The sequence below is a fragment of the Arvicola amphibius genome, chromosome 13 (genome assembly GCF_903992535.2).
Source record: "Arvicola amphibius chromosome 13, mArvAmp1.2, whole genome shotgun sequence".
Lineage (NCBI taxonomy): Eukaryota > Metazoa > Chordata > Mammalia > Rodentia > Cricetidae > Arvicola > Arvicola amphibius.
This window is the reverse complement of record NC_052059.1, coordinates 59,427,105-59,445,081: the sequence shown is the minus strand read 5'-3', so window position 1 is coordinate 59,445,081 and position 17,977 is coordinate 59,427,105. Positions and strand designations below refer to the sequence as shown.

The 17,977-nt window shown below is 50.5% G+C and overlaps 4 protein-coding genes across 6 annotated transcripts; 3 read left to right on the top strand and 1 right to left on the bottom strand.

Moving 5' to 3' along the window:
• Positions 1-33: 33 nt before the first annotated feature.
• Positions 34-7,030, top strand: Nop9 (NOP9 nucleolar protein). The gene is made up of 10 exons (XM_038310202.1): positions 34-336; positions 480-938; positions 2,106-2,216; positions 2,970-3,111; positions 3,976-4,168; positions 4,949-5,089; positions 5,460-5,585; positions 5,755-5,991; positions 6,198-6,303; positions 6,629-7,030. The coding sequence occupies exons 1-10, from the start codon at positions 87-89 to the stop codon at positions 6,784-6,786; spliced, it is 1,923 nt and encodes a 640-aa protein (XP_038166130.1). The 5' UTR covers positions 34-86; the 3' UTR covers positions 6,787-7,030.
• A 261-nt stretch (positions 7,031-7,291) lies between these two features.
• On the bottom strand, positions 7,292-10,230 carry Cideb (cell death inducing DFFA like effector b). The gene is made up of 5 exons (XM_038310209.1): positions 10,053-10,230; positions 9,660-9,801; positions 8,405-8,551; positions 7,989-8,179; positions 7,292-7,812 (listed from the first exon to the last, which is right to left on the bottom strand). The coding sequence occupies exons 1-5, from the start codon at positions 10,091-10,093 to the stop codon at positions 7,680-7,682; spliced, it is 654 nt and encodes a 217-aa protein (XP_038166137.1). The 5' UTR covers positions 10,094-10,230; the 3' UTR covers positions 7,292-7,679.
• A 1,685-nt stretch (positions 10,231-11,915) lies between these two features.
• Ltb4r2 (leukotriene B4 receptor 2) lies at positions 11,916-13,036 on the top strand. Its single transcript, XM_038310204.1, has one exon. It carries the CDS (start codon positions 11,916-11,918, stop codon positions 12,990-12,992), a length of 1,077 nt encoding a protein of 358 aa, XP_038166132.1. The 3' UTR covers positions 12,993-13,036.
• Positions 12,479-17,378, top strand: Ltb4r (leukotriene B4 receptor). 3 transcript variants are annotated; one of them, XM_038310206.1, is made up of 2 exons: positions 12,479-12,578; positions 16,287-17,378. In XM_038310206.1, exon 2 carries the CDS (start codon positions 16,296-16,298, stop codon positions 17,289-17,291), a length of 996 nt encoding a protein of 331 aa, XP_038166134.1. In that variant the 5' UTR covers positions 12,479-12,578; positions 16,287-16,295; the 3' UTR covers positions 17,292-17,378. The 3 variants fall into 3 exon arrangements, with proteins under 3 accessions (XP_038166134.1, XP_038166133.1, XP_038166135.1); XM_038310205.1 differs by lacking the exon at positions 12,479-12,578 and adding an exon at positions 13,074-15,591; XM_038310207.1 differs by lacking the exon at positions 12,479-12,578 and adding an exon at positions 13,075-13,502.
• The last annotated feature ends 599 nt before the right edge of the window (positions 17,379-17,977 follow it).

Sequence of the window (17,977 nt, the reverse complement as noted above, 5' to 3'; positions counted from 1 at the left end):
ACGTCTTCTTGCGTCAGCAGTGCGACGCCGGCGGCCGTGGGAGCTGCTGCCCGGAAGCGTGGAGGAGGCGAGGTCCCGGAGCACGCATGGGGCTGGGTCCGCGTTCTGCTCACAAGGCTCGACGCCAGTTCCCGGGTGCCGGCCGTCGGGGGCGCGTGGCCCCGGGTTCCGGGCGTCCCCCTCCGGGCCGCGATGGGTGTCCCCGGCCGCCGGGAGCGGCCGCGCGTGGGGAGCAGGCCCCAGAGGCTCTCCCGCACCTGAGTCCCGATGCGCTCGGGTATTTCCGACGGGCGCTGTCAGCGCTGAAAGAGGCTCCCGACGCCGCGGAAGAACGAGGTAGGAGCAGCTACGCCGTGGAGTAACTGTAAAACCCACGCAGGGAATTTTCAGAGGGATTCCCGGGGAGTTCTTGGCTAAGTGATGGTTAAGCCTTATCCTTCTTTCCGTCTCTCTAACGGTCTGTTTCCTCGCGTTTTCAGACTTGATGGTGCGCAATATTTTGAAGGAAGTGGAGGCTCAGGCTCTAGCCTTGGCCACGAACAGGACTGGTAGCGAAATGCTGCAGGAACTTTTGGGGTTCAGTCCTTTGAAACCTCTCTGTCGAGTGTGGGCTGCTCTGCGCCCCAAATTTCGCTTCGTGGCTTGTCATCGGTGTGGGGTCCACGTTTTGCAAAGTGCTTTGCTGCAGCTGCCTCGGTTGCTAAGGAGTCCTGCAGAAGCGGAGGAGGACGAGGAGGAGGAGGAAGAGGATGGGAAGCATGGTCCCTTGCAGACCCTGGAGGAGCTAGTCCTGGGACTAGCCGCTGAAGTGTCTGACGATTTTCTTTTCTTCTGTGGAGACACGCATGGCAGCTTCGTGGTCAGAACTCTGCTGCAAGTGTTAGGAGGTACTCTCCTGGAGTCTGAGAGGACCAGGTCCCGTGGTTCCCAGTCATCTGGTAAGTATTTTATGAAAAGGAAGTGGGCTTGGTGAGCAGGAGAGTTTCGGGAGTTCAGAAGCCAGTAAACAGAAGAGTTAATCTTCATGGTGGAGTTTGGCCGTGAATAATTAGCGGAACAGTGGGGCAGAGCCTAGAGGCCAAAGAACAGTGTGTCTAGACAGCTAGAGGAAAAGGTGTGTCTATACTCGCATAAGGACAGGGCGAAGAGATAATTCACTTAAAGCAATGGATTTCACATTTTTATTTCCACAACTCTGAGTAAGAAATTAATTCATTTTTTAAAAAATTTTTAAAATATGTATGTGCACGTGTACACACTAAATTATGTACCTTCTGCACATACATGTGCTTCTGGAGGGAAGAAGACACCTTAGGGGAGTCAGTTGTCCTTCCACCGTTCAGGTTCTGTATATTGAACTCAGGTTGTCAGGCTTAGCTGCAATCTCCCTTACCACAACCTTACTGGCCCTGACACTTTATTTTGAGACAGAGTCTCCCGTATAACCTAGGCTGGTTTTTGACTTGGGAGTGTAGCAGAAGCTGGCCTTCAGCGCTTGTTCCTCCTGCTTGCTTCTGCCTTTCGAGTACTGGGGTTAAAGGCATGGGTCACCACCACCCGACTCCAGGTACTAGCTCTTATAGTCCAAGGTGGCCTTAAACTCACAGAGATCCACCTGCTACTGCCTCCCAAGTGCTGGGCTTAAAGGCGTGCGCCACCGTGGCCTGGCTTCCCTGATGTGTTTTTAGTCTCTCTGTGTGTTGAATTCAAACAAAAGTTCAAGAAAAGATGACTTTTCTGTTTTTCTGATATTTTCTTTCCTTTTAAATTTTATTCTCTATTTTATTAATATGCTGACTGAGACCACTAACATTGTCTCATGGTACAGTCATTTTAGGATTCTGGAAAATAAGGTTAGAGTATAAATGAGGTCTGAATTTGGATTACCTTAAAAACCTGACTGAGAAATATGATCCCTATACCATAGGGAAGGAAGTTGAAGATCCTTAGAAAAATTAAAATAATTTTTTACTCATCCACAAGAGACATTGAGTTGTATTACCTCTGTCTTGCATCTCTAAGTTGAGCCATTATTATTCTGTGGACTTCTTCCTATTTGGCTATTTGTAATCTCACTATTGTTCATGCTCTTGATCTTTCTCTAGAAACACAAAAGACCTCAGCTCGGGAATGTAAGCTCACCGATTTTGAGGTTCCTAAAACCTTCTTGAATCACCTTCAGGACCTGAGCGCCTGCTTTCTGAAGGACATTGCAGGTAAAAAGACGTATTAATTAATTTACAAGTTGCTGAAACTGGGTGGTGGTGGCGCACGCCTTTAATCCCAGCACTCAGGAGGCAGAGACAGGCGGATCTCTGTGAGTTCGAGGCCAACCTGGTCTACAAGAGCTAGTTCCAGGAAAACAAATCACAGAGAAACCCTGTCTCAAAAAAAAAACAAAAAACAAAACAAAAAAAAAAAAAAAAAAAAAAAAAAAAAAAACAAGTTGCTGAGACAAATACCTGACCAAAATAACTTAAGGAAGAGGTTGGACTCCCAGCCAAAGGGTCTAGTCCATTGTTATCATGGCTGTAGCTAGCAGTACTGTAGCCACAGTCAGGAAGCAGAGGTAGATAAATGCTTTGCTCAGCTGTGTTTTCTTTTTTATTCGGTCTACGACCCCAACCACAGCTAGTGCTACCCACATATTAGGTGGTTGCGTGTCCTGCTCTCCCCTGCCAAATTAACCTACTCTAGAAACTCACAGACATGCCCAGAGGTTAGTTTTTGGAATGATTCTAAATCCCATCAAGTGATCAGTTAACCTCACAAAAGGAAAGTAGGAAGAGATTGTAATCTTCTCGACCCTCACGGAGGGTCATTCCTCTGCCTGTCTGGTTCAGTGCTAGAAGGCATTCTATATGGACACTTTTGTGTATATAGCCCTCCTTATTACTTGTGTTTTGGGAATTGTACGGGTGATATGGGCTTGGGACAAGCTATTAAATTATTTCTACCTCTTCCTACAGTGTTTATCACTGACAAGATCTCCAGCTTTTGTCTTCAAGTGGCCTTACAGATCTTACACCACAAATTACCTCAGCATTGTGCTCACCTCTGTGATGCTATAATTGATTACCTGAGTTCTCGTAATTCTTCAGCAGATGGCAGGTATGGTCGGTCTTCAAGAGTAACTGCAGCTGGGGAGATGAATGGAGTTAGTGGAGCTATGTGAATAAAGTTTAGACTGTTTGATCTTCTTAACAATAATTACTGCTGGGAAGTGGTGTATGACTTTAATCCCCATGCCTGACTTTTAAGATATATTTTTATTTTGGCTGGGCGGTGGTGGCACACACCTTTCATCCTAGCACTTGGGAAGCAGAGGCAGGTGGATCTCTGATTCGAGGCCAGCCTGGTCTATAGAGTGAGTTCCAGGACAGGCTCCAAAGCTACACAGAGAATCCCTGTCTCAAAAAAACAACAAAACAAAACAAAAAAAGATTTCTTTTTATTTTATTTTTATGAAGTTGTGCCTATATATGTATATATGTGCACCACATGCGTGCAGTGCCCTTGGAGACTGGAAAGTATGTCAGAGCTCCTTGAACTGGAGTTGTAGATAGTTAGAAGCCGCCTTGTGGGTGCTGGGAACCGAACTTCTTGGGTCCTCTGCAAGAGCAGAACATCCTCTTAACCACTGAGCCCCAGTTTCTTCTTTGTCTATGTGTGACGAGGTCTCTCTATGTAGCACCAGCTCATCTGGATCCCAGTTTATAGACCAGGCTGGCCTTGAGCTCACCTGCTTCTGCCTCTTGAATGCTGAGATTAAAGCTGTCCACCACCAAACCAGCTTTTTTAAAATTATTTATTTGTATTTCATTTGTCTGAGTGTTTTGCCTGTGTATATGTATTTGTACCACATGTGTGCAGGGGCAGTGGAGGGCAGAAGAGGACCCAGGCCTCTGCAGGAACAGTAGTAGTCTTACCTAACGAGCCATTGCTCCAGCCCCATCTCATTCTTCTTCCCGCTAGCCCTCTACTCCTGTTTCTCCGGGATCAGACGAGCTCCAGACTCTTGGAGCAGGTGCTGCTGGTATTAGAACCAGCGAGGCTCCAGCGCCTCTTTGAGGATCACTTCCAGGGTCAGCTGCATTCCTTGGCTGTACATCCCATTGCTAACTTCCCCTTGCAGCGCTTACTGAATGCAGTCACTTCCCCTGAGTTGGTGAGTTGGAAATGCGACCTGGTCTCTTTCTGCTGTTAATCACTGGGCCTTATTTACTTATTATTTATTTGTTTATTTACTTGTTTGTTTGGGATAGGGTTTCTGTATGTAGTCCTGGCTGCCCTAGAACTCACTTTGTAGACCAGGCTAGCCTTAAACTCACAGAGATCTGCCTACCTCTGTCTCCCGAGTGTGGGAATTAAAGGCGTGCATCACTTTTGGGCCTTATTTTATTGTACGCTTGTCTCTGTGCCTCTCTGACAATTTACTGCCCATTGCCCATGTGAAGTTATTCTTGGGGGTTTTCCAGAAATTAGGGTCATGGCACCCTTCTCCTTGAGATTTGTTTTAGCTTCTCAGGTCTGACCGCCTGTCCTCTTAGTTCCAGTTTGCAGCTAGAAGTTCTGTGGCTGCTTGTCTTTAAATCCTCAGGGGCACTGAAGCCATTGCTGTAGCTTCCCCCTATCCCTGTTGCTCACCACAGGAAGGAGGGTAGGGGTGTCCTGTGGTCCCTTGGGTTGACACATGGAGTGGAAGGCAGGTTTAATTTTAGACTTGCCTGCCCTTGGTTCTCCCTGACTTGTAGAGAAGGGACATTTAAATTCTCCCCTCTAGGGTGACTCCTCTTCTGAGTCTTACATAGCACAGTGAAAATTCTGATGTTGGCAATGGTTTATATGTCTTATCTAGCTTTTTTTTTAAGTAGGAAGTTTTTTTCTGATTAACTTTTTCATTAACCATTCATTGACTGACGATTCTTCAATCCATGTTTCCTCTCAGCTGTCACTTGTGTTTGAGGAGCTGAGTCCTGCCTTGGAAGCTGTGTTGGCCCAGGGCCACCCAGGGGTGGTTGTGGCTCTGGTGGAAGCCTGCCGCAGGGTTGGGACTCACCAAGCCCAGGTCTTGCAGCTGTTATTGGAGGTGAGCGGGTGCTACTTGTGAGCCATCCATGCCGTTCCTCGATCTAATTCTGCTACTTAGGATTTGTCTCATTTGCATGTGAGAGCTTTAATGTTGATGGAGTTATAGATACAGAGACAGTGAGTTCAAGAACAGCTCTGAAATGAAATTGATCCTCCAGAATTTAGAGAACTCTGCGAGATAAATGTGGGTTCAGTCCCTACAAGTGCAGAGGCTGGGAGACAGAACAAGGCAAATGAGATTCTGCCCTCACAGAGTGTCCTTTGCTGTTGAGTTAGGCCTCTCCTTTCCTGAGCATTCCTGTCTACAGCATCATTGTGTTAGGGATGGGCGGTTCTTAAGCATCATTATGCTTTGTCTTGCTCTCCAGGCATTCCACTGTGCAGAGCCCTCATCCCGGCAAGTAGCCTGTGCGCCTCTCTTTGCCTCTCTGTTGGCTTATGAGGTTTACTATGAACTAACGGAGGAGGAGGGGGCAGTGCCTGCAGAGCATCAGGTAAGGTAGGGGAGGGGCCAAGCCAGTGACTATTTGGGAGCCAGGCGTCTTAGTGTTTGAGTTGCTGCGATTTCTAACCTTTTCGAAGAGAAGGCAACAGTACTCTCAGGATGAGCTCATCCATCTGGTCTGATCACTGCCTCCTGATTTCGTCTTACTGTACTCCCAGGAAGAAATGGCCGCAGCCAGAGCTCTGAGGGAAGTGACCGTTCTTGGGTCTCTACTGCTCCAGCATTTGTTGTATTTCTCCAACCCTGGACTTGTACTTCGGAGTCTGAGCGCCTTGACGGGACCACAGCTCCTGGCTCTGGCCCAAAGCCCTGCTGGCTCTCATGTATTTGATGCCATCCTGACTAGCCCCTCTGTGACACAGAAGCAGCGTCGCCGTGTGCTGAAGACCCTAAAGGTTAGACTTCTGCTCTAGTCCCTGCATTATTGCTTTAGAGAAAATGCACTTCATTCAGGATGACCTGAGAGCCGGAGGCAGGGTACAAATATAGTTCCTGTGCTGTTTTAACTGTGCCTCTCGAGTCTTCTGAAGTTACTCCCCCACTCCCAAAACACATTTGTATCCTTCCCTTGAGGGACTTTACCCTGCTTGTCTCAATGCAGGGACAGTATGTGGCTCTTGCCTGTAGCCGCCATGGCAGCCGAGTGTTAGATGCCATCTGGAGTGGTGCAGCTTTAGGGGCCCGGAAGGATATTGCTGCTGAACTGGGTGAGTCCCACTGCCACTGGGTAATGTCTCCAAACTGCCTTCTCCTGCAGTTATCAGGAGTTATCAGCTGATATCAGGAGGATGGTCTGGCTCTGAGTCTTGGTCTGCTTTTTTCTTTCTCTTTGCAGACTCTGCACTTTACCCCTCCCCTTTATCTGGCTTTTAATGGGTGAGGTGTTTTGTAGTTGGTGTTTTCTTTGGGCCACCAGTTCACAAATAATGACACAGAGACACTAATTATGAGAGCTTGGCCTTAGCTTAGGCTTATTTGTAACTAGCTCTTGTAACTTAAATGAACCCATTTTTATGAATCTATGTACTGCAGGAGAGCAGAACCAGCAGTTGATTCAAGATGCTTTTGGCCACCATGTGGCCCGGAACGTGGCCCTGACTACCTTCTTGAAGCGGCGAGCGGCTTGGGAACAGGAGCAGAGTGCTGTGGCCAAGAGGAGACAGGCATTGAACTCTATCCTTGGAGACTGAGGCCTCGAGGCCTGGGGATTAGTGTTGATGGGAGGGTGAGGGGACCTACCTGTCCTTTCTGCTCTAAATTGGAGTCACAAGTCTTACAGGAGAAGATGTAGCAACACACACAAAACTGTAAACCTACGGGCTGGAGAGATGGCTCAGCGGTTAAGAGCACTGACTGCTCTTCCAGAGGACCCGGGTTCAATTCCCAGCACCTACATGGCAGTTCACAACTGTCTGAAAATGCAGTTCCACGAGATCTGACACCTTCACATTAATGAAGTTAATAAAGTTAAATAAATCATTAAAAAATAAAAAAAAAAAACAAAAACTGTAAACCTACACACAAGAACATAAAGACCTCACTGGGATTAAAGGTATGCCAACAAGGCTGAAAAACAAAAACAAAAAAACCCAAGCCAAGAATTCAGTGCTGGCCTGGTCTGTGGTAGCCAGATCCTGTTCATCCCTGTTTGTCTGTGTCCATCTGTTCCCCCCGCTCTAGGCACACTGGTAAACATTTTTGTATTTTTCTTGGGAATATTTTTATTTTTTAGGGGAACGGTATCTCAAGGCAAAGCTGGGGACAGTGGTCATTGGTATGTGGTCATTTGGGATAGGATCAGTAAGAACCTAGGTGTAGCAGCAGTTATGGTGGATCAGGATGTCAGGGGACAGGGTTGTGGGTCTGCGGGGTAAGTAAAAGACAGGAGATGTAGGTAAGGGGCAGCGTCCTTCAGGAAATGTGCGGGCTAGAGGACCAAGGCAGTGTGCTGACCGCTTCTGTTAGGATGGCGTCAGGTGAGTTTCCTCGAGTACACTGCAGACCCCAAATCCGATGGTGTCTTATAGCTCTCGGGTGTCTCGTGGAACCAGTCTCAGGGCACAGGCTCAAGCATTTTTCATTATTAATGGAGGTGACTCTGCTTGTGCCACTGCCACCGCTCAGCCCCCTCCACCACGTGGCGAAGGGTAGATGAAATGCCCAGCAGGACATGCCCCAGGCCTTGCAGCAGGGAGGAAGTCCAACGGAGGAGCTCCCTGAAGGGCGGGGTGAGAGGAAACCACGTGATTAGTGAAAGTTGAGAGGAGGCCTTGAGTCTGTAAGCTTGGGGTGGGGGTAAGCGTTCACAAAGGAGAGCTTGTGGGTACGTGGGTACAAGAGGTGGAACTTGAAGGACTATCCATCTGTAGGGTGGTATGACATGTTCTCTGACCTGAGGACTTTTTTGGGTCCAACTCCTTGAAAATCACAGCTCATGGAGTAGAGCCCGTAGAATGTAGCTTTGACGTTGAGGCTGCCGAAGAGGTCTCGAGGATTTTCCTTGTAGACATCAAAGGTGATGCGGGCAATGTCTTTGCTGTGTTTTGGCTTCTCCCGTCCTAGGCCGTGTAACAACATCCCACTCTGTGGGACGCAGAGGTCCATCATTGAATGGGCCTTCCTTCGTACCCTGACATCTAGTTCTGTCAGTGCCGGGTCAGACCCCCTTGCCTCCCCAGTATTGTCTAATGTTTGTATTTCCCAATGCCCCCAGTGCCTCTGCCCCCAGAGTCAGCGATAGGCTAGGGAAGAAGATGGGGAGAACCAGAAAGGACTGATGGCCTAAGCAGCCCATGATGGGCTTCTCACCCTGGGGCTCCAGCTCTGTCCCTGCTCTAGCACCATCAAGCACGTGTCATCCTCGAGCAGCTGGAAGAAGTCCTCACTTTCCACGGCGGTCCCGTCCTCCTCCAGCACCAGGGTTAGCACTCCACTGAGCAGCAGGGTCTCCAGTACCTGTTGGTGACAAAGGACAGGTCTTATCCCATGCCCTCCTCTCTTTAGTTGGCCATCAGTTAGGCACCTTCCCTATGTTGTTTTTTGAGGCCGAGTATTTGTGTAGTTCAGCCTGCTCCCAAACTCAGCAAGCAGTTCTGTTAGCCTTCTGGGTCCTGGGATTGTAGACGTGACTACTTCATCTCATTCTTTGTAAACATGGTGGTTCTTTTTGTTTGGGTTTTGCCTCTCACCAGAGGCAGACCTTCCCCCCCCCCCCCCATTTTGCTCCTGTTCATCTACTCTTGCTCCCTTCTAAGCCACTCCCACTCGTGTTAATTGACAATCAGACATAGTCAGGTGTAGTAAAACACCTACAGTCCTAGCTGCTTAGGGGGCAGAGGCAGAGGGACCACTGGAGCCCAGAAGTTTAAGACCAGACTTTAACAGTTTGTACTCTGACTCCAAATATGAATAAAATAAAAACAAAACAAACTCTAAACAGGTAAAGCCTATGTTCTCTTATCTCCAGTGTCCTCCCATGTCATCCTTCCTGTTTTCATAACTATTTTCAGTGTTAGCACTGTTTAACCATTCTGAGGCCTCACTGGGTGCCAAGTGAGAACTTGCGAGTGTTGAAAGAAATGTCAGGGTTGAATTAGGAATAATAGCAATAGGAAATAAAAGGGCTTCAGCTGGCAGGTGACCAGGAAGGGCAAGGCTACGCGGGCTCCTGTGAGGCCCTCTTGAGTTACCCTTTGACTCATTCTAATGCATCTGATTGCAGCAGACTCGGTTCTAGGGATAGCTTCTGAATAATAACCCACCTATCCTAGGGATCAAATTACCTTAGACCACCCTGTTGAGAAGGAGCTGGACAGCTCCAGCTGCATCTTAGCGGTGCATCTTGATAGGACTCTGGTTAAACATCCTTGAAGCTACCCTGAGGATGCCCTACATTGGGAATGAAGGCCCCAGGGTTTCCACCAGCATGTGCACACTAACAAAACTAACAAAGGGTCTGAATCTCTTCTTTTTCGAGTCAGGGTTTCTCTGTATCTTTGGCTCTCCTGGAGCTTCCTATTTTTGAGTCCCTTGGCTTCCCTACTCCAGGAGCCTAACCGCTTACCTTATCTAGCAGTTCCTCACGGGTGGCCGCTGTCAGACCTTTCCGGACTCTCCGCTTGTGATCACAGACACGGAAGGGTCGTTGAGGTGGAGCTGAGTTCCAGACCCTACGGCCAAGCTCAGAGCCCATAGTGGATACTGACCTGATAGTTGGGAAGAAAACACCAGAAGGGGCAAGGAGGGGGGGGGGTAAATTTAGTGATAATGATGGGGGTGGAGTAGCTAAGAGGTTCTAGGTTTACAGAGCCAAAGGAGAGACTATGGAGAGAACAAGAGTCGTTTACGAGTTGGATAAATCTGTAGAGGCAGGGAAGTGAGTCTTCTAGGAGCTAAGATTAGCCTTGTCTGCCCGTATCTCCAGCACTGAAGTGTAAAGAAAAGGGTTAGAAATCACCTCAGCAGTCCATTGGGGTTCAAGGCTGAAAGGTACTCCATGGTAAAGCCCCTGTGTCTTTGGGGCTGTGCGCTTCTTTGTTGTTCTGAGGCTGACGTCTTGATTCTGAATAAAGCTGAGATCGTAGCCCTGGTGAAATGAGAGATGTGTCAAGCCTGGACTCTGTCCCCCCTTGCCTGGTGAGTAAAAGGGGCAAAGTCTAAGAGGAGGAGGAGCCTGTGTGCATTGGTGGGAAGTACTTTGTGCCTCCTTTAGAGATGTGTTGTGAGGGGTGAAATTTGGTATTTTCTCTCCCCTCCCCCTTACCCAAATACAGTTTTACTTTTTAGCCTAGTTTGGCCACCTTGAACTCCGATCTTCATATCTTAGCTCCTAAATGACATGGTTTCTGAGTACTGAGCTCAGATCCTCATGTTTGTAGGGCAAAGACTGAGCCTCTCCCCAGCCTGGGGACTTCAGTTCTGATTCTCCGGGTTTCATCTGACTTTAGTTGTAGCTATGACGGACAGCTGCACAGAAACCGAGGTTCACTGTTATCCCTTAAATGAGCACAGTCCCCATTTTCTTGCCTCTCTTCGTCCCTCAGCTTCCTGTGTCCTGAGAAACACAAAGTGCCTGGCCAGCTTTGTGAATTGACCAGCTTCATTTCTCATGCAGGCTGGAGCCCCAGCCAGGCCCTAATAAAGGGCAAATATAGGGGCACGAGTGCCTTGGGACAATCCTCAGCAATAAAACGTTCCCCAGTCTTCTACCCCGGGAATTCTGTATACCTCGGGGTTCTGCTGGAGTGCAATGACGATACACGGAATGGCTGGCCTCTCCCTGACCTGTACATGCGCCCTCACTCCTGTATGCTGCGGAGTCCCCCCAAACAGCTTGCAAGTTCCTTGTACCTACACGTTTAGCCTGTTCCCCTGGGACCGAACATCATGTCTCACATGGAAAAGTTGTCCCTGACCACTCAGTAACAGCTGTAGAGTGGAGGGACTCTGACAGGCTTAAAAGCAGATTGAAGCGGAAGAAAAGGAAGCTTGGCAGGGACAGGAGGCTAAGACCAGCAAAGCGAGAGCAGCTGGGAAAGTGGGTTGCTTGGCTTGCCTTTGTTCATGGCAAACCAAGGAGCCTAGAGAACATAAACATCGCAGAAGGTGGGCAGATGTGCCAGCAGCCTTTAGCAGAGAACGCCTACTCTTCAAAAATGGCCCAGGTGCCTTCCTGCACCTCTTCAGCCTTATCCTATTTCCCAGGGAGGCTGGCCTGCGTGCCCGGGCCTGTCAGTGATGGGAAGGAGTAGGGTGAAGGAGGGCCCAGGAAGGCTGGGGATGAGCACCATCTTGTCCCTTTTCATTCTTGCCTCACCCTCTGCCACTGTGACAGGCATGAGGCAGGGTTAGGTGCCTCATTCACTGTGGCTTCACCTGTCATCCTTCCTAAACTTGACACCCAACGCTGTTCTCTCCCAGCTGGGTAAGTAGATCTGTTCATTCTCCTTTACTCCCCACCAGCCACCTTTGCCCTCAAGTATTAAGAATGGGATTGGATAAAGAAGGGGCTACACCAGAAGGCCAGATGTGGAGATAGTGGCTGTCTGCAGGGAGGACTGGGGAACACCAGTGCTTCGGTACCAGCGGCCTCTGGGATCATGCTAAGACCTGGGGAGTTCAGCTGACTGGGAACAGGGACCATTGGTTCTAAGGAGCTATTTGAATTGGTTTTCTGGAAAGAAGAGACAGGCAAGCTGCAGAGAAGCTGGGGGTGGTAGGGTGGGCACAGTGCCTTCTCATCTAGTATTAGAGAGTGTGGGTCTTTGCCCCAATCTTGAATGCTCCACGCGATGGATTTTTGCAGCCCCCTTTTAGGAGGATGTCAGTTTGCTACCGTCCGCCTGGGAATGAGACGCTGCTGAGCTGGAAGGCCTCGCGGGCCACCGGCACCGCCTTTCTCCTGCTGGCGGCATTGCTGGGACTACCGGGCAACGGCTTCGTAGTGTGGAGTTTGGCGGGGTGGCGACCCACCGCGGGACGGCCGCTGGCGGCCACACTTGTGCTGCACTTGGCGCTGGCCGACGGCGCGGTCCTTCTGCTCACCCCGCTCTTTGTGGCCTTCCTGAGCGGGCAGGCCTGGCCCCTGGGCCAGGTGGGCTGCAAAGCGGTGTACTACGTGTGCGCGCTCAGCATGTACGCCAGCGTGCTGCTCACCGGACTGCTCAGCCTGCAGCGCTGCCTAGCTGTCACTCGACCCTTTCTGGCTCCCCGACTACGTAGCCCGGCTCTGGCCCGCCGCCTGTTGCTGGGGGTCTGGCTGGCCGCCCTGGTGCTCGCCGTTCCGGCCGCCGTCTACCGCCACCTCTGGGGCGATCGCGTGTGTCAACTGTGCCACCCATCGGCCGTGCACGCCGCTGCTCATCTGAGCCTGGAGACCCTGACTGCCTTCGTCCTGCCTTTTGGAACAGTACTCAGCTGCTATGGCGTGACGCTGGCGCGTTTGCGGGGCGCGCGCTGGGGCTCTGGGCGACACGGCACACGGGTGGGTCGTCTGGTGAGCGCCATCGTGCTGGCCTTTGCCTTGCTCTGGACCCCCTACCACGCGGTCAATCTCTTGCAGGCGGCGGCTGCACTCGCTCCACCGGAAGGGCTCCTGGCCAGGCTTGGCGGGGCGGGCCAGGCGGCGCGCGCTGGAACTACAGCCTTGGCATTTTTCAGTTCCAGCGTCAACCCGGTGCTCTACGTCTTCACTGCGGGGGATCTGCTGCCCCGGGCGGGTCCCCGGTTCCTCACTCGGCTCTTCGAGGGCTCTGGGGAGACCAGAGGGGGCAGCCGCTCTAGGGAGGGTACCATGGAGCTCCGAACTACACCGAGGCTGAAAGTAGTGGGGCAGGGCAGGGGCAATGGAGACCCTGGAGGCGGAGGCAGGATGGAGAAGGACAATCAGGAATGGTAGCCAAGACCTCAAACTCGGGACTTTCCTACAGCTTTCCACTGTTCCTGGAGCTCTAGGGGAGTTGGGGGATCCTTCTCTGATTGCAGTTTGGGTTTGGCTGGACAGGTTTACACTATAGGCCCAGATTACTCCAAACCATGGGATTGTGTGGGTGACTGTAGCCTACGTTCAAAACTGGTGCTTGCAGTACAGCCTGGATTCAAGTTCCAGAAATGCTTACCTGTTGCCAGCAGCTATTCTTGTGAAATAGACTGGGAAGCCATTAACTAATGGCTTAAATGTGCTCCTGTTAGTGGTTAATCATGCCTGTGTTGTATCGAAGCCACCTGGTTCTCGACTGGGAAAGGCCAGGGCAAGACAGTGCCAGTCTTCAGTGGCTTTCTGTCCTGCCTCCCCATCCAGGGTACCCGTTTTCCCAGGCCTGTCTCTAGAAGCATTGTGGAGTTTGGATAGGGATGCATAAAATCCATTCTTAGAGGCATGTAGGAGGAGGAAACTGGCCTGCTAGGGGTAAGAAAATCTGTGCAGTATAAAAGGGAAGGGTTCTGCTTGTCTTACGGTCAGCACAGGGAGAGGGAAGCACACGGCTGAAGGGTAGTGCAGGAGCCTGGGGCTGCAAGACTGAATCTCTCCCTCTACCCCCCTGCTCACTTCTACACCCCTCCAAAAGCCACCAGGCCTGTGGGGAGCCTCAGGAGCCAGCACACTTTACAAGAGGAAAGGTTGAGGTTGGTGGGGAGGAGGTGTGGAGAATGGCTGGAATATCTGGAAAACTGAAAGAATCATTCGGGAAGGTGGCGCCTTTCCTTCCTCTGTCTTTTCTTTCTGCTGCCTTACCTCTTCCCAGGGTGATAGCTGTTCCTAGCCTGTCCCATTTCTTCCCAGCCTCCACCTCTGGAATCTCCCTATTATCAGATCTAGAACCTGAATGACACTTTCGATTTGGGTGACTGTAGAATGCATTTTTTTTTCTTTAGGGGACAACGTGGACACACATATGACAGGTTCATCTAGTTGTCTCAGAACATTCTTACTAGCCCTCAATTTCTTATTGCTGGACCCTTCGGTCCCCAGCCAACTGAGGAGGCTGACCTCCCAAGTAGTTACTCTGGGCTTCTTCAATGGTTTTTCTCACCCTTCAAGCAGAGGCCAAGAGAAAAAAAAAAGAAAGCCAGTCTCTAGGGTCATGCTAGAAACACTGGAATTGGTAATGAAGTGACCTAGGGAGGAAGTATGTTTAGAGTGCCTGGTCTCTGGGGAGACTGCTCCCAAAGGAAGATGGAGCAGGCTGAGGGATGGTAAGTGCAGCCCACTGTCTGCTCGCAACAGTTCTGGATGGCCCTGGAGCTCTGATCCAGAAGCTTCTGTCCACGAACACAGAATTCTTCCTAGCCTGGCATTCTGGAGCAGAGGTTCCTGAACTTCCTCTGTAGTAAGTTCTTCACCTTACACAGCTGGTGTGGTCAGAGAGCTCTTCCTCAACTCTGCCTTCAGTTCGCGTTGTGGTTTCAGCATCTTTACATCATATCCTCTGCTTGACAGTTACTGGGTCAGCGCTGATCTGGCTTTCCTCAGTGTACAGCAAGTGAGGACACTGGAAAACATAAGGGACCTTGATGGCCACCATTAAGCTTCTTCTCTTTCCTGGCAAGTGGCAAGTTAAAAGGCAAACAGGAAGGCTGTAAGGATGTAGGAAGGAAGTGGTATCAATCCTTGCCTAGCACCTGCCGAGAAAGTCCATCAGGGTTACTACGTGGTAAAGTGGGCAGGGGAAAGGGGAGAAATTCATATTCTTCTCTCAAAAAGAATGGAGAGTTGGCTAACTTATAATGGGAGGTTCTGGAGATGGCTTTGTCCCTACATCCTCACCAAGATCATGGTCTGACCTGAAGACAAGAATAGGCTGCTTCCCCCTTTATCCACTTTTTGCGCATTCTCATTGATAACACCCCCCCAAGTGTGTGTTGATTTACCGCTCTCTCAAACTCATTTAACCTAGGGTGGCATTGCCCCAATATGCTGTCTTTATATCATAATGTCACCTAACCCACAACAATAATAGACCAATACATATGATTCCCATTAATCTAAAAACTGTACTATGTCCACATTTTTAACACGAAGTACAAAGATATTATTTTTTAAACCAGCAGTCTCATTCTGAGCCCATGTCCTTGCTTTCTTCGCCTGTGATATAATCCCTAACTCTGTTCACCTCTCCAGTCTAGACCTGCATTTTTTAGACCACACCCCAGCCAGCTCACTCCTGCCACCCCTCTGTTCTAGCTCACCAGCCTTTCCTGGGTACTTCTCATTTAGCTCCACCCCAGGAGCCTTCCTCCCTCTGGGCTGCTCTGAAACACAGACTGTCCCTCCTTAACGGTGAAAGAGGGTGTGGGGTTTTTGTTCAGCCCTCACCCTCAGAGATGCATCTTCCCCCTCCTCTGCTCTGTGGCACTTCCTCTCTGGCTGATTTAACTGGCAGATTTAGAAGCAGGACCAAGACCTAGCACTAGGACAGATTCAGGAATTCTCTGTCTGACCACTTTGCCCTGACCCTAGACAGGGCACTGACTTCTGATCAGCATCTGGAAAACCTGTAAGTATCCTAGGAATTGGATGGTGTGTGTGTGTGTGTGTGTGTGTGTGTGTGTGTGTGTCAGTGTGTTGTATATGAGTGTTTGAGTGTGAATATGAGTGTGTCAGTGTGTTGTGTTTGAGTTTGTGTATGTGAGTGTGTCTGTGTGGTGTGTGAGTGTGTGGCAGATGTAGCTGAGGAGACGGTGAGAAAGAATCTCCAAAGAAAGTCTGACCGGTGTAAAAGGACTTGTTCTTAGTGCCTGTCCATTAACCCTGTCCTGTCCCAATCCTCCCTGGTTCACGCTGGTCAGCTCTTGAGAGAGTGGGTAAGTGACTGGAGAAAGTCACCTGTGCTTCGTGGGTAGCGGCCTCTCAGCAGATCGAAGAGCTGGACTCTCATGGGATTCAGCTGTGGGGAGGAAAGTCGCCCAGTCTGGTGCTGGATTCCGGGGTCCCTTAAGGGAAAGTCGGTGAAATGTGGCTGTTGCTGTTTATTTTGCAACAGGGCCTGTAGCAAAGAAGGGGCCCCACAGGCCAGTTAGGAAATTAGTCTTCCTATTCAACCAGGCTTCTTGAAGACAGAGAGGTTGACAGTGGGGATGTGGTATATATTTGGAGGCAATTTTGGAAATCAGAGTATTCATAGTCATGTGATGGGGTGTCCAGAATTCTTTGACTTTCTCCTCATGGGTGTGCCCACTTCCTACTCTCTAGGTCCTTTTGATGGCTCCAAACACTACATCTTCTGCGGCATCTTCCTCTCCCGGTAGCATGTCTCTGTCTCTGCCTATTGCCCTGCTGTCTGTGGCCTTGGCTGTGGGGCTTCCTGGCAATAGCTTCGTGGTGTGGAGCATCCTGAAGAGGATGCAGAAACGCTCCGTCACCGCCCTGCTGGTGCTGAACTTAGCTCTGGCCGACCTGGCTGTGTTGCTCACTGCTCCCTTTTTTCTACACTTCCTGGCTCGAGGCACATGGAATTTTAGAGTGATCGGTTGCCGCCTGTGCCACTATGTTTGTGGAGTAAGCATGTATGCCAGCGTCCTACTTATCACCATCATGAGTCTGGACCGCTCATTGGCAGTGGCCAGGCCCTTTGTGTCCCAGAAGGTGCGCACTAAGACGATTGCCAGATGGGTGTTGGCAAGCATCTGGGTGGTGTCTTTTCTGCTGGCTACACCAGTCATTGTGTACCGTTCAGTAAAACGGCTCAACAGGACTCTGATCTGCCAGCCGTATTATCCCAGCGACGGGCATATGGCTTTCCATCTACTTTTTGAAACCATCACTGGCTTCCTGCTGCCCTTTCTGGCAGTGGTGGCCAGCTACTCTGACATCGGACGCAGGCTGCAGGCTCGGCGCTTCCGCCGCAGTCGCCGCACCGGCCGCCTGGTGGTCCTCATCATCCTGGCCTTCGCCGCCTTCTGGCTGCCTTACCACCTGGTGAACCTGGTGGAAGCCGGCCGCGCGCTGGCGGGTTGGGACAAGACCGACTCTGTGGGGAAGCATCTGAAGATGGCCCGCTACGTCCTCATCGCGCTGGCCTTCCTGAGCAGCAGCGTGAACCCGGTGCTGTATGCGTGCGCGGGCGGCGGCTTGCTCCGCTCAGCGGGCGTGGGCTTTGTAGTCAAGCTGCTGGAGGCCACTGGCTCCGAGGTGTACAGTACCCGCCGCGGGGGATACCCTGTGCCAGTCCCAGAAGGCCACACCCGCCTGTCCTGAGCAAAGGTCCCACCGAAGCCTCCATGACCTCCTCCACCCCCCTCCTGAGTGAGGTGAACTGTAGTAGGTTGGTCTGACCCACTTCTGTATCTGGAGAACAGGTTGGGGACTGGACGCAAGAGGAAAAGAGGGAAGGGTGGGGCGAGTCAGGGCAAAGAGACTGTATGCTTTGGCCTGGCTTCTGCAGGCAACTTTACGATTAAAAGTAAAGTCTGAAATAAGGTTAAGCCTGTGAATGAGGTGTATATTGTGGGGCACTGGGGGGATGTTCATTGGTTTCCGAAAGGGACCACTCTGGTGGGGTCCCTCTCAACAGTTCCCCGTGGTTTGCAGTTTTGGAAGGAACACATGGGCGGATAGAGCTCTCTACCTTCCTAATTCTGAAATAGGTGACCTGCAGATCCCATTTAGAAAAACACACTACTGACTCCTAAAGGAGATATTCGTTGTGTGACCTCATTATCCTAGAGTCATGACTCAAGGGACCTTCTAAGAAAGCCAGTTCTTGTGAAATGTCTTCCCATAAGTTGGTGATGCATAGCCTTGAGGCTGTAAACCTAACATCCTCTCAGGAGACTCCTGGAAGACGGTTTTCCATCTCTCCATCTCCCAGAGAAGTCTCACTGGGACTCGGGCACCAAATCCCATCTTCCAGAATTCCGTGCATCAGTACCTGCCATCTCTCA

Coding starts and splice junctions, on each gene's coding strand:
- Nop9 (XM_038310202.1), top strand. CDS start 87: ATGGGGCTGGGTCCGCGTTCTGCTCACAAGGCTCGACGCCAGTTCCCG. Junction 2,217..2,969: donor CTTTCTGAAGGACATTGCAG/GTAAAAAGACGT, acceptor CTCTTCCTACAG/TGTTTATCACTGACAAGATC. Junction 3,112..3,975: donor AATTCTTCAGCAGATGGCAG/GTATGGTCGGTC, acceptor TCTTCCCGCTAG/CCCTCTACTCCTGTTTCTCC.
- Cideb (XM_038310209.1), bottom strand. CDS start 10,093: ATGGAGTACCTTTCAGCCTTGAACCCCAATGGACTGCTGAG. Junction 9,802..10,052: donor AACCCCAATGGACTGCTGAG/GTGATTTCTAAC, acceptor CCCAACTATCAG/GTCAGTATCCACTATGGGCT. Junction 8,552..9,659: donor GTGAGGAACTGCTAGATAAG/GTAAGCGGTTAG, acceptor TGTCACCAACAG/GTACTGGAGACCCTGCTGCT.
- Ltb4r2 (XM_038310204.1), top strand. CDS start 11,916: ATGTCAGTTTGCTACCGTCCGCCTGGGAATGAGACGCTGCTGAGCTGG.
- Ltb4r (XM_038310206.1), top strand. CDS start 16,296: ATGGCTCCAAACACTACATCTTCTGCGGCATCTTCCTCTCCCGGTAGC.